Source organism: Oncorhynchus clarkii, chromosome 8, assembly GCF_045791955.1.
Source record: "Oncorhynchus clarkii lewisi isolate Uvic-CL-2024 chromosome 8, UVic_Ocla_1.0, whole genome shotgun sequence".
NCBI classification, from domain to species: domain Eukaryota; kingdom Metazoa; phylum Chordata; class Actinopteri; order Salmoniformes; family Salmonidae; genus Oncorhynchus; species Oncorhynchus clarkii.
The window spans coordinates 12,238,560-12,252,325 of record NC_092154.1 but is presented as its reverse complement, the minus strand read 5'-3'; the positions used below and the strand labels follow the sequence as shown (position 1 = coordinate 12,252,325).

At 48.7% G+C, this 13,766-nt stretch overlaps 1 protein-coding gene across 1 annotated transcript in view; it reads right to left on the bottom strand.

Annotated features, from left to right (window-relative positions):
- Positions 1 to 13,766, bottom strand: part of LOC139415511 (protein eva-1 homolog C-like) — a 186,082-nt gene that overhangs the window by 16,523 nt on the left and 155,793 nt on the right. The window contains exon 7 of the mRNA XM_071163617.1: positions 6,957 to 7,148. Within this exon, the coding sequence (XP_071019718.1) occupies positions 6,957 to 7,148 (192 nt within the window). The remainder of the gene's footprint in view (positions 1 to 6,956; positions 7,149 to 13,766) is intronic.

The following is a 13,766-nucleotide window of genomic DNA, read 5'->3' as shown; positions in this document are numbered from 1 at the left end:
TGAACCCCTCTGGGGTCTCAGTCACAGTGGAGAGGGAACCTCAGTGTAGATGAACCCCTCTGGGGTCTCAGTCACAGTGGAGAGGGAACCTCAGTGTAGATGAACCCCTCTGGGGTCTCAGTCACAGTGGAGAGGGAACCTCAGTGTAGATGAAACCCCTCTGGGGTCTCAGTCACAGTGGAGAGGGAACCTCAGTGTAGATGAACCCCTCTGGGGTCTCAGTCACAGTGGAGAGGGAACCTCAGTGTAGATGAACCCCTCTGGGGTCTCAGTCACAGTGGAGAGGGAACCTCAGTGTAGATGAACCCCTCTGGGGTCTCAGTCACAGTGGAGAGGGAACCTCAGTGTAGATGAACCCCTCTGGGGTCTCAGTCACAGTGGAGAGGGAACCTCAGTGTAGATGAACCCCTCTGGGGTCTCAGTCACAGTGGAGAGGGAACCTCAGTGTAGATGAACCCCTCTGGGGTCTCAGTCACAGTGGAGAGGGAACCTCAGTGTAGATGAACCCCTCTGGGGTCTCAGTCACAGTGGAGAGGGAACCTCAGTGTAGATAAACCCCTCTGGGGTCTCAGTCACAGTGGAGAGGGAACCTCAGTGTAGATGAACCCCTCTGGGGTCTCAGTCACAGTGGAGAGGGAACCTCAGTGTAGATGAACCCCTCTGGGGTCTCAGTCACAGTGGAGAGGGAACCTCAGTGTAGATGAACCCCTCTGGGGTCTCAGTCACAGTGGAGAGGGAACCTCAGTGTAGATAAACCCCTCTGGGGTCTCAGTCACAGTGGAGAGGGAACCTCAGTGTAGATAAACCCCTCTGGGGTCTCAGTCACAGTGGAGAGGGAACCTCAGTGTAGATGAACCCCTCTGGGGTCTCAGTCACAGTGGAGAGGGAACCTCAGTGTAGATGAACCCCTCTGGGGTCTCAGTCACAGTGGAGAGGGAACCTCAGTGTAGATGAACCCCTCTGGGGTCTCAGTCACAGTGGAGAGGGAACCTCAGTGTAGATGAACCCCTCTGGGGTCTCAGTCACAGTGGAGAGGGAACCTCAGTGTAGATAAACCCCTCTGGGGTCTCAGTCACAGTGGAGAGGGAACCTCAGTGTAGATAAACCCCTCTGGGGTCTCAGTCACAGTGGAGAGGGAACCTCAGTGTAGATGAACCCCTCTGGGGTCTCAGTCACAGTGGAGAGGGAACCTCAGTGTAGATGAACAGTGGAGAGGGAACCTCAGTGTAGATGAACCCCTCAGGGGTCTCAGTCACAGTGGAGAGGGAACCTCAGTGTAGATGAACCCCTCTGGGGTCTCAGTCACAGTGGAGAGGGAACCTCAGTGTAGATGAACCCCTCAGGGGTCTCAGTCACAGTGGAGAGGGAACCTCAGTGTAGATGAACCCCTCTGGGGTCTCAGTCACAGTGGAGAGGGAACCTCAGTGTAGATGAACCCCTCTGGGGTCTCAGTCACAGTGGAGAGGGAACCTCAGTGTAGATGAACCCCTCTGGGGTCTCAGTCACAGTGGAGAGGGAACCTCAGTGTAGATGGGGTCTCAGTCACAGTGGAGAGGGAACCTCAGTGTAGATGAACCCCTCTGGGGTCTCAGTCACAGTGGAGAGGGAACCTCAGTGTAGATGAACCCCTCTGGGGTCTCAGTCACAGTGGAGAGGGAACCTCAGTGTAGATGAACCCCTCTGGGGTCTCAGTCACAGTGGAGAGGGAACCTCAGTGTAGATGAACCCCTCTGGGGTCTCAGTCACAGTGGAGAGGGAACCTCAGTGTAGATGAACCCCTCTGGGGTCTCAGTCACAGTGGAGAGGGAACCTCAGTGTAGATGAACCCCTCTGGGGTCTCAGTCACAGTGGAGAGGGAACCTCAGTGTAGATGAACCCCTCTGGGGTCTCAGTCACAGTGGAGAGGGAACCTCAGTGTAGATGAACCCCTCTGGGAGAGGGAACCTCTCAGTCACAGTGGAGAGGGAACCTCAGTGTAGATGAACCCCTCTGGGGTCTCAGTCACAGTGGAGAGGGAACCTCAGTGTAGATAAACCCCTCTGGGGTCTCAGTCACAGTGGAGAGGGAACCTCAGTGTAGATAAACCCCTCTGGGGTCTCAGTCACAGTGGAGAGGGAACCTCAGTGTAGATGAACCCCTCTGGGGTCTCAGTCACAGTGGAGAGGGAACCTCAGTGTAGATGAACCCCTCTGGGGTCTCAGTCACAGTGGAGAGGGAACCTCAGTGTAGATGAACCCCTCTGGGGTCTCAGTCACAGTGGAGAGGGAACCTCAGTGTAGATGAACCCCTCTGGGGTCTCAGTCACAGTGGAGAGGGAACCTCAGTGTAGATGAACCCCTCTGGGGTCTCAGTCACAGTGGAGAGGGAACCTCAGTGTAGATGAACCCCTCTGGGGTCTCAGTCACAGTGGAGAGGGAACCTCAGTGTAGATGAACCCCTCTGGGGTCTCAGTCACAGTGGAGAGGGAACCTCAGTGTAGATGAACCCCTCTGGGGTCTCAGTCACAGTGGAGAGGGAACCTCAGTGTAGATGGGGGTCTCAGTCACAGTGGAGAGGGAACCTCAGTGTAGATGAACCCCTCTGGGGTCTCAGTCACAGTGGAGAGGGAACCTCAGTGTAGATAAACCCCTCTGGGGTCTCAGTCACAGTGGAGAGGGAACCTCAGTGTAGATGAACCCCTCTGGGGTCTCAGTCACAGTGGAGAGGGAACCTCAGTGTAGATGAACCCCTCTGGGGTCTCAGTCACAGTGGAGAGGGAACCTCAGTGTAGATAAACCCCTCTGGGGTCTCAGTCACAGTGGAGAGGGAACCTCAGTGTAGATGAACCCCTCTGGGGTCTCAGTCACAGTGGAGAGGGAACCTCAGTGTAGATGAACCCCTCTGGGGTCTCAGTCACAGTGGAGAGGGAACCTCAGTGTAGATGAACCCCTCTGGGGTCTCAGTCACAGTGGAGAGGGAACCTCAGTGTAGATGAACCCCTCTGGGGTCTCAGTCACAGTGGAGAGGGAACCTCAGTGTAGATGAACCCCTCTGGGGTCTCAGTCACAGTGGAGAGGGAACCTCAGTGTAACCCCTCTGGGGTCTCAGTCACAGTGGAGAGGGAACCTCAGTGTAGATGAACCCCTCTGGGGTCTCAGTCACAGTGGAGAGGGAACCTCAGTGTAGATGAACCCCTCTGGGGTCTCAGTCACAGTGGAGAGGGAACCTCAGTGTAGATGAACCCCTCTGGGGTCTCAGTCACAGTGGAGAGGGAACCTCAGTGTAGATGAACCCCTCTGGGGTCTCAGTCACAGTGGAGAGGGAACCTCAGTGTAGATAAACCCCTCTGGGGTCTCAGTCACAGTGGAGAGGGAACCTCAGTGTGGAGATAAACCCCTCTGGGGTCTCAGTCACAGTGGAGAGGGAACCTCAGTGTAGATGAACCCCTCTGGGGTCTCAGTCACAGTGGAGAGGGAACCTCAGTGTAGATGAACCCCTCTGGGGTCTCAGTCACAGTGGAGAGGGAACCTCAGTGTAGATGAACCCCTCTGGGGTCTCAGTCACAGTGGAGAGGGAACCTCAGTGTAGATGAACCCCTCAGGGGTCTCAGTCACAGTGGAGAGGGAACCTCAGTGTAGATGAACCCCTCTGGGGTCTCAGTCACAGTGGAGAGGGAACCTCAGTGTAGATAAACCCCTCTGGGGTCTCAGTCACAGTGGAGAGGGAACCTCAGTGTAGATGAACCCCTCTGGGGTCTCAGTCACAGTGGAGAGGGAACCTCAGTGTAGATAAACCCCTCTGGGGTCTCAGTCACAGTGGAGAGGGAACCTCAGTGTAGATGAACCCCTCAGGGGTCTCAGTCACAGTGGAGAGGGAACCTCAGTGTAGATGAACCCCTCTGGGGTCTCAGTCACAGTGGAGAGGGAACCTCAGTGTAGATGAACCCCTCTGGGGTCTCAGTCACAGTGGAGAGGGAACCTCAGTGTAGATGAACCCCTCTGGGGTCTCAGTCACAGTGGAGAGGGAACCTCAGTGTAGATAAACCCCTCTGGGGTCTCAGTCACAGTGGAGAGGGAACCTCAGTGTAGATGAACCCCTCAGGGGTCTCAGTCACAGTGGAGAGGGAACCTCAGTGTAGATGAACCCCTCTGGGGTCTCAGTCACAGTGGAGAGGGAACCTCAGTGTAGATGAACCCCTCTGGGGTCTCAGTCACAGTGGAGAGGGAACCTCAGTGTAGATGAACCCCTCTGGGGTCTCAGTCACAGTGGAGAGGGAACCTCAGTGTAGATGAACCCCTCTGGGGTCTCAGTCACAGTGGAGAGGGAACCTCAGTGTAGATAAACCCCTCAGGGGTCTCAGTCACAGTGGAGAGGGAACCTCAGTGTAGATAAACCCCTCTGGGGTCTCAGTCACAGTGGAGAGGGAACCTCAGTGTAGATGAACACCTCTGGGGTCTCAGTCACAGTGGAGAGGGAACCTCAGTGTAGATGAACCCCTCTGGGGTCTCAGTCACAGTGGAGAGGGAACCTCAGTGTAGATGAACCCCTCAGGGGTCTCAGTCACAGTGGAGAGGGAACCTCAGTGTAGATAAACCCCTCAGGGGTCTCAGTCACAGTGGAGAGGGAACCTCAGTGTAGATAAACCCCTCAGGGGTCTCAGTCACAGTGGAGAGGGAACCTCAGTGTAGATAAACCCCTCAGGGGTCTCAGTCACAGTGGAGAGGGAACCTCAGTGTAGATGAACCCCTCTGGGGTCTCAGTCACAGTGGAGAGGGAACCTCAGTGTAGATGAACCCCTCAGGGGTCTCAGTCACAGTGGAGAGGGAACCTCAGTGTAGATGAACCCCTCAGGGGTCTCAGTCACAGTGGAGAGGGAACCTCAGTGTAGATAAACCCCTCTGGGGTCTCAGTCACAGTGGAGAGGGAACCTCAGTGTAGATGAACCCCTCTGGGGTCTCAGTCACAGTGGAGAGGGAACCTCAGTGTAGATGAACCCCTCTGGGGTCTCAGTCACAGTGGAGAGGGAACCTCAGTGTAGATAAACCCCTCTGGGGTCTCAGTCACAGTGGAGAGGGAACCTCAGTGTAGATAAACCCCTCTGGGGTCTCAGTCACAGTGGAGAGGGAACCTCAGTGTAGATAAACCCCTCTGGGGTCTCAGTCACAGTGGAGAGGGAACCTCAGTGTAGATGAACCCCTCTGGGGTCTCAGTCACAGTGGAGAGGGAACCTCAGTGTAGATAAACCCCTCTGGGGTCTCAGTCACAGTGGAGAGGGAACCTCAGTGTAGATGAACCCCTCTGGGGTCTCAGTCACAGTGGAGAGGGAACCTCAGTGTAGATGAACCCCTCAGGGGTCTCAGTCACAGTGGAGAGGGAACCTCAGTGTAGATGAACCCCTCAGGGGTCTCAGTCACAGTGGAGAGGGAACCTCAGTGTAGATGAACCCCTCTGGGGTCTCAGTCACAGTGGAGAGGGAACCTCAGTGTAGATGAACCCCTCTGGGGTCTCAGTCACAGTGGAGAGGGAACCTCAGTGTAGATAAACCCCTCAGGGGTCTCAGTCACAGTGGAGAGGGAACCTCAGTGTAGATGAACCCCTCTGGGGTCTCAGTCACAGTGGAGAGGGAACCTCAGTGTAGATAAACCCCTCAGAGGTCTCAGTCACAGTGGAGAGGGAACCTCAGTGTAGATGAACCCCTCAGGGGTCTCAGTCACAGTGGAGAGGGAACCTCAGTGTAGATAAACCCCTCTGGGGTCTCAGTCACAGTGGAGAGGGAACCTCAGTGTAGATGAACCCCTCAGGGGTCTCAGTCACAGTGGAGAGGGAACCTCAGTGTAGATGAACCCCTCAGGGGTCTCAGTCACAGTGGAGAGGGAACCTCAGTGTAGATGAACCCCTCTGGGGTCTCAGTCACAGTGGAGAGGGAACCTCAGTGTAGATGAACCCCTCTGGGGTCTCAGTCACAGTGGAGAGGGAACCTCAGTGTAGATGAACCCCTCAGGGGTCTCAGTCACAGTGGAGAGGGAACCTCAGTGTAGATAAACCCCTCAGGGGTCTCAGTCACAGTGGAGAGGGAACCTCAGTGTAGATGAACCCCTCTGGGGTCTCAGTCACAGTGGAGAGGGAACCTCAGTGTAGATAAACCCCTCAGAGGTCTCAGTCACAGTGGAGAGGGAACCTCAGTGTAGATGAACCCCTCAGGGGTCTCAGTCACAGTGGAGAGGGAACCTCAGTGTAGATAAACCCCTCTGGGGTCTCAGTCACAGTGGAGAGGGAACCTCAGTGTAGATGAACCCCTCAGGGGTCTCAGTCACAGTGGAGAGGGAACCTCAGTGTAGATGAACCCCTCAGGGGTCTCAGTCACAGTGGAGAGGGAACCTCAGTGTAGATGAACCCCTCTGGGGTCTCAGTCACAGTGGAGAGGGAACCTCAGTGTAGATGAACCCCTCTGGGGTCTCAGTCACAGTGGAGAGGGAACCTCAGTGTAGATGAACCCCTCAGGGGTCTCAGTCACAGTGGAGAGGGAACCTCAGTGTAGATGAACCCCTCAGGGGTCTCAGTCACAGTGGAGAGGGAACCTCAGTGTAGATGAACCCCTCTGGGGTCTCAGTCACAGTGGAGAGGGAACCTCAGTGTAGATGAACCCCTCTGGGGTCTCAGTCACAGTGGAGAGGGAACCTCAGTGTAGATAAACCCCTCTGGGGTCTCAGTCACAGTGGAGAGGGAACCTCAGTGTAGATGAACACCTCAGAGCCCAACATTAACCTCTTCTCTACTTCACGGTCAGCACAGATTGTGGTAATGCAAAGTTGCTGTGACGTTGTGTGAACGTTGCTGTACCTGCTATGTTGCTGTGACATGTGAACATTGCTGTACTTGCTATGTTGCTGTAACGTTGTGTGAACATTGCTGTACTTGCTATGTTGCTGTAACATTGTGTGAACGTTGCCGTACTTGCTATAATGTTGTTGCTGTACCTGCTATGTAGTTGTAGGCTGCCAGTGTGCTACTGATGAGGGCCATGTTGGTGCTGCCCGTCGTAGAGTTGATTACAGGGTTCATGTCCGGAGGCTGGGGGGCGCTCTCCTCCACTCCTTCCTCGTTCGTCTTCACCTCCCCAGAGTAGGAGCCTGACTCTCTCCCTCGCTTCTTCTTGCCTGAAGGGATAACTAAGAGCATAACATCGGGATCAGATGCTATGATCACACACACGCGTTGATACAGTGATACAGCCAGAGAATCAAGGTTCATTGACTGAGAATCTCACTGAGTCAAACTGCACATCTGTAACTATTCTGCCTAAAGAACACTTAAAGACAACCTCAATATGACTGCCAATGCATGATTTCAAAATGAAACATTTTATTTACAATACGTACCAAAGGTTAATTGGTTTCAAAAACATGCATATTTAACGTTGTACAGCTGTGTTTGTTGCAGTTAGTGATCTGAGTGTCAAGCATGTGTGTGTTTTTTTCCCAGAGTACTCTGAGTGGACTACTGAGTCACCCACTTCCTCTGTTGCTGTATCCTCCTCACTCCACATGCTTCCTTCACTACTCTGTCTACACTGGAACTGTACACGACGCTATTACTAATGGTGACTCAGATCTTCAGCATTCCACTTGGATCTGTCTAGTTAACTCTGACTCACTTCACTACGGGAATAGATCTATTGTGAGAATCACTGTGTTTGATCCTTTAAAAGCTGAAAACATGTGCACATGATCAGAGTGATTTCTCTCCCAGTTTAAGCTGCTTTCACAATATTTACCACAAATGTCATGTTCGACTTGGACTTTTTGATTCTAGGACTATTGAGTACTGTGAAATATCATGTCACTGGATTTAGGAATAGGATTTAGAAATGTTTTGCAGTGTGTAGGTAGTCTGAGACTGTAGTTTAGGAGTGCAGTGTGAAGGTAGTCTGAAACTGTAGTTTAGGAGTGCAGTGTGTAGGTAGTCTGAGACTGTAGTTTTAGGAGTGCAGTGTGAAGGTAGTATGAGACTGTAGTTTAGGAGTGCAGTGTGTAGGTAGTCTGAGACTGTAGTTTAGGAGTGCAGTGTGTAGGTTGTCTGAGACCGTAGTTTTAGGAGTGCAGTGTGTAGGTAGTCTGAAACTGTAGTTTAGGAGTGCAGTGTGTAGGTAGTCTGAGACTGTAGTTTAGGAGTGCAGTGTGAAGGTAGTCTGAAACTGTAGTTTAGGAGTGCAGTGTGTAGGTAGTCTGAGACTGTAGTTTAGGAGTGCAGTGTGAAGGTAGTCTGAAACTGTAGTTTAGGAGTGCAGTGTGTAGGTAGTCTGAGACTGTAGTTTAGGAGTGCAGTGTGTAGGTTGTCTGAGACTGTAGTTTTAGGAGTGCAGTGTGTAGGTAGTCTGAAACTGTAGTTTAGGAGTGCAGTGTGTAGGTAGTCTGAGACTGTAGTTTAGGAGTGCAGTGTGTAGGTAGTCTGAAACTGTAGTTTAGGAGTGCAGTGTGAAGGTAGTCTGAAACTGTAGTTTAGGAGTGCAGTGTGTAGGTAGTCTGAGACTGTAGTTTTAGGAGTGCAGTGTGTAGGTAGTCTGAGACTGTAGTTTAGGAGTGCAGTGTGAAGGTAGTCTGAAACTGTAGTTTAGGAGTGCAGTGTGAAGGTAGTCTGAAAGACTGTAGTTTTAGGAGTGCAGTGTGTAGGTAGTCTGAGACTGTAGTTTAGGAGTGCAGTGTGAAGGTAGTCTGAGAGACTGTAGTTTAGCTAAACTAAAGGTGATCTGAGGTTGAGTTGTTTGAGCAGTAATAGATCCATCCACATGCTGGTCTGATTACTGAGCTTCATAATGGACACTTCAGTCACTCAACCAACACACACTGTCTGTATAAATCCGTATATCGCCTTGTACTTAGCCGTATAAAGACTAGAGGTGGGCTCACCCTGCAATCCAAAACGGACATGTGAGACAGACCGGGCCTTTGTTAATTAGCTGTTCAGTGAAAACACAACGACTCAGCCAGTCAGACAATGTACACTGGGATAAACACAGAAATGGAGAGTTGGCATGAGTTAAATGACCCAAACTAGTGCAGTGTGTGTGTGAGGGGTGTGTGAGGGGTGTGTGTGTGTGTGAGGGGTAGGTGTGTGAGGGGTGTGTGAGGGGTGTGTGTGTGTGAGGGGTGTGTGAGGGGTGTGTGTGTCAGGGGTGTGTGTGTGTGTGAGGGGTGTGTGTGTGTGAGGGGTGTGTGCAGTGTGTGAGGGGTGTGTGAGGGGTGTGTGTGTGTGCGTGTATGAGGGGTGTGTGTGTGCGTGTGTGAGGGGTGTGTGTGTGTGTGAGGGGTATGTGTGTGCGTGTGTGAGGAGTGTGTGAGGGGTGTGTGCGTGAGGCGTGTGAGGGGTGTGTGTGTGCGTGTGTGAGGGGTGTGTGTGTGCGTGTGTAAGCATGTTCGCTGTCAAACACACACATGCTCGCACACACACACACTTAGACCCCTAATTGCAGGATGTGATGTAGTTTAGAGAGTGGCACTGCTGACTGAGTCGGTGAGTGTTTCCACCTGGACCGATTGCGGTGTAACACACATTGGCTCACATTCAACGTCACAGACCACTCACCTGTTAGATATACTGCTCTCTTATAGAATAAAGTCTGGAAAAGAGATGTCTCAAACAAAGACATTTGATCGTTTCAGAAGAATATATGGAGCGTTTTGTTAATCCCTTTGCTGAAATAAATAAATAAAAGAACGGAAAATACAGATCAAATGGAAAGATTTGTCTGATTTGTGTTTAATGGAAAAATGGTCCCAGCAAACCGGGAACATTCCCAGAACATTATCTAAGATTCCCATTAAGTTCTAGTTAGGGTTTTATTTAACATTAGGATTCTAAAATCCTGAAAACATTCAAAGAATGTTCAAAGAATGTCTTCAATGAAATATCCTTGGAATGTTCTTCTAAGATTCCCAACATCTCTAACAATCACCACAGAACATTCCTCAAACGTTCTCATTAGGTTTCCAGGTAATGTAATAACACAATGTACCAGTGATGTTTTCCCAGCAAACTAAAATTGGTTCTGTGAAAGTTCCCAGAACATTCGTTAGGTTGCGGCATGTTCTCATAACACAAACACTATCTAGTCATGCTGATGACTATGCAATGTTTGTAAGAACATTCCTAGATCACATTTTGTCCGTTCCTTAAAAGGTTTTCCAGAATGTTTTTATTAGGTTGTGGCAACAGTCTGGTGGGAACATTGTGGGATGATTCTCCTGTATTGTAGACCCACAAGGTGATTATAGACACACATGACATCGTAGGCCATTTAATCATACGAACACAACCATATATCTTTCATATGTTGACAATCTGCACATGTGGGGTTTCAACCTGCAATGTTTGATTCTCAAGCCAGGTCTTTAATCCTCTACGTCACCAGGAAACTCTCAAAAAATCTTATGGTCGCCATGGCAGTATGGTCGCCATGGCAGTATGGTCGCCATGGCAGTATGGTCGCCATGGCAGTATGGTCAAGCAGGAATTACATGCTTCCTGTTTAGCCTTCTTAGACATAACTAACCCAGGGAAAAACTGGTAACTGGGTTATTCACCATCCTCTACACTTCCTACCTCTGGGTCCATATTTACAAGGTATCCAAGACTATGAGTGATGTTCTAGGATCAATTTTGCTTGTGTGTGGGGGGGGGGGGGGGGGGGGGGGGGACCATATCAAACGTCTCAATGTTGAACAGTACATTTTTACACAATGTTTAATTTTTTTACACTTTTACACAAATATTCTGGGAACCTTTAATGAACAGATGAAATGTGTTCTAAGAAACATTCTTGCAACATAAGGCAAACATTATAATCATCACAACTAGAATGTTTTTGTGTTATGAGAACATTTTCTGCGACCTAACGAATGTTCTGGGAACTTACACAGAACAAATTCTGGTTTGTCTGGGGTTGGTGTCTAAAGAAAGCAAATTATAGGTCCATCACCTTTTCCCATTCTTACATTTTCAATCTAAACTGTTTTATTCTAGAAGGGTGGCATGTGTGAGGCCAGTGTGTGTGTGTGTGTGTTGTTTTGTGCACGTGTGAGTGCGAGTGTGGATGCGAGGTAACTCAACCGTGACGAACTGTCAGCACAATAGCCACACACTTCTCTCTTCAGAAAACCACTTCCTTCTCTCTTTCTATCCTCCTAATCAGTGTTGAACTGGTGGGGGGGTAGACATATACTAGGGAATGTAATTAGTGTTTTGGACTCGGGCCATACTCCCTTCATGAATGATGCTTTGTTTGTGTTTCCGTCTCTCTCTCTCTCGCTCTCCCTCTCTCTCTCTTTCTGTCGCTCTCTCGCTCTCCCTCTCTCTTTCTTTCTGTCTCTCTCTCGCTCTCCCTCTCTTTCTGTCTCTCTCTCGCTCTCCCTCTGTCTGTCTGTCTGTCTGTCTGTCTGTCTGTCTGTCTGTCAGTTTGTCTGTCAGTCTGTCTCTCTCTCTCTCTCTCTCTCTGTCGGTCTGTCTCTCTGTCTGTCTCTTTCTGTCTCTTTGTCTCTCTCTTGCAGAGTTCTGGGAACTTGGTGAAATGATGTCAGTAACTGATAATAATAGAAAACAAGGCGATGAGGTCAACATTATGATGTACATAGAGGGACCCATTCATTCTGGTGAAAACAATGATCTCTCACTGGCTTGCTATACTAATTACAGAGCAAGCCAAAATGACTGCACAAGCTGGGGCACATATTTTAACACTGACTTTAAATAGGAGTATAACAGAACTCTGAATGACCCTGTCATTCTCTTCGCTTGTTGAAAATATGGTTGGGGTTGCTGGAGTCTGGTGTAGTAGTAGGGTAGAACTGCTGACTCCGGACATCACGTGTGCATATCTATGCGCGTGCTGCATGTGTTTGTACATGTACAGTACCAGTCAAAGGTTTGGACACACCTACTCATTCAAAAGGTTTTCCTTTATTTTGACTATTTTCTATATTGTAGAATAAATTATGAAATAACACATATGTAATCATGTAGTAACCAAAAAAGTGTAAAACAAATCAACATATAGTTTACATTTGAGATTCTTCAAAGTAGCTACCCTTTGCCTTGATGATAGCTTTGCACACTTTTGGAATTCTCTCAACCAGCTTCACGAGGTAGTCACCTGGAATGCATTTCAATTAACAGGTGTGCCTTGTTATAAGTTAATTTGTGGAATTTCTTTCCTTCTTAATGCGTTTGTGCCAATCAGTTGTGCTGTGACAAGGTAGGGGTGGTATACAAAAGATAGGGCTATTTGGTAAAAGACCAAGTCCATATTATGGCAAGAACAGCTCAAATAAGAAAAGAGAAATGACAGTCCATCATTACTTTAAGACATGAAGTTCAGTCAATCTGAAAAATTTCAAGAACTTTGAAAGTATCTTCAAGTGACGTCGCAAAAACCATCAAGTGCTATGATGAAACTGACTTTCATGAGGACCACCACAGGAAAGGAAGACCCAGAGTTACCTCTGCTGCAGAGGAGAAGTTCATTAGAGTTACCAGCCCAAATAAATGCTTCACAGAGATCAAGTAACATACACAACATCCACTGTTCAGAGGAGACTGTGTGAATCAGACCTTCATGGTCGAACTGAGGCAAAGAAACCACTACTAAAAAACACCAATAAGAAGAAGACACTTGCTTTGGCCAAGAAACACAAGCAATGGACATTAGACCAGTGGAAATCTATCCTTTGGTCTGACGAGTCCAAATTTGAGATTTTTGGATCCAACCGCAGTGTCTTTGTGAGACGCAGAGTAGGTGAATGGATGATCTCTGCATGTGTAATCCCCACCGTGAAGCATGGAAGAGGAGGTGGTTTGATGGTGCTTTGCTGGTGACACTTAACCAGCATGGCTACCACAGTATTCTGCCGCGATACACCATCCCATCTGGTTTGCACTTAGTGGGACTATAACTTGTTTTCAACAGGACAATGACCCAACAAACCTCCAGGCTGTGTAAGGGCTATTTGTCCAAGAAGGAGAGTAATGGAGTGCTGCATCAGATGATCTGTCCTCCACAATCACCCAACCTCAACCAAATTTAGTTGGTTTGGAATGAGTTGGACTGCAGAGTGAAGGAAAAGCAGGCAACAAGTGCTCATTATATGTGGGAACTCCTTCAAGAGTGTTGGAAAAGCATTCCAGGTGAAGCTGGTTGAGAGAATGCCAAGAGTGTGCAAAGCTGTCATCAAGGCAAAGGGTGGCTACTTTGAAGAATCTCAAATATAAAATATATTTAGATTTGTTTAACACTTTTTTGGTTACTACATGATTCCATATGCTATTTAATAGTTTTGATGTCTTCAGTATTATTCTGTGTCCAAACCTTTGACTGGTACTGTATGTGTGTGTACATGTAGAGTTAAATTCGGAAGTTTACATACACTTAGGTTGGAGTCATTAAAACTCGTTTTTCAACCACTCCACAAATTTCTTGTTAAATAAAATAAAATAAAATTGTATTTGTCACATACACATGGTTAGCAGATGTTAATGCGAGTGTAGCGAAATGCTTTCCGACCATGCAGTAATATCTAACAAGTAATCTAACAATTTCACAACAACTACCTTATACACACAAGTGTAAAGGAATGACTAAGATTAACAAACTATAGCTTTGGCAAGTAGGTTAGGACATCTACTTTGTGCATGACACAAGTAATTTTTCCAACAATTGTTTACAGACAGATTATTTCACTTATAATTCACAATTCCAGTGGGTCAGAAGTTTACATACACTAAGTTTACATACACTA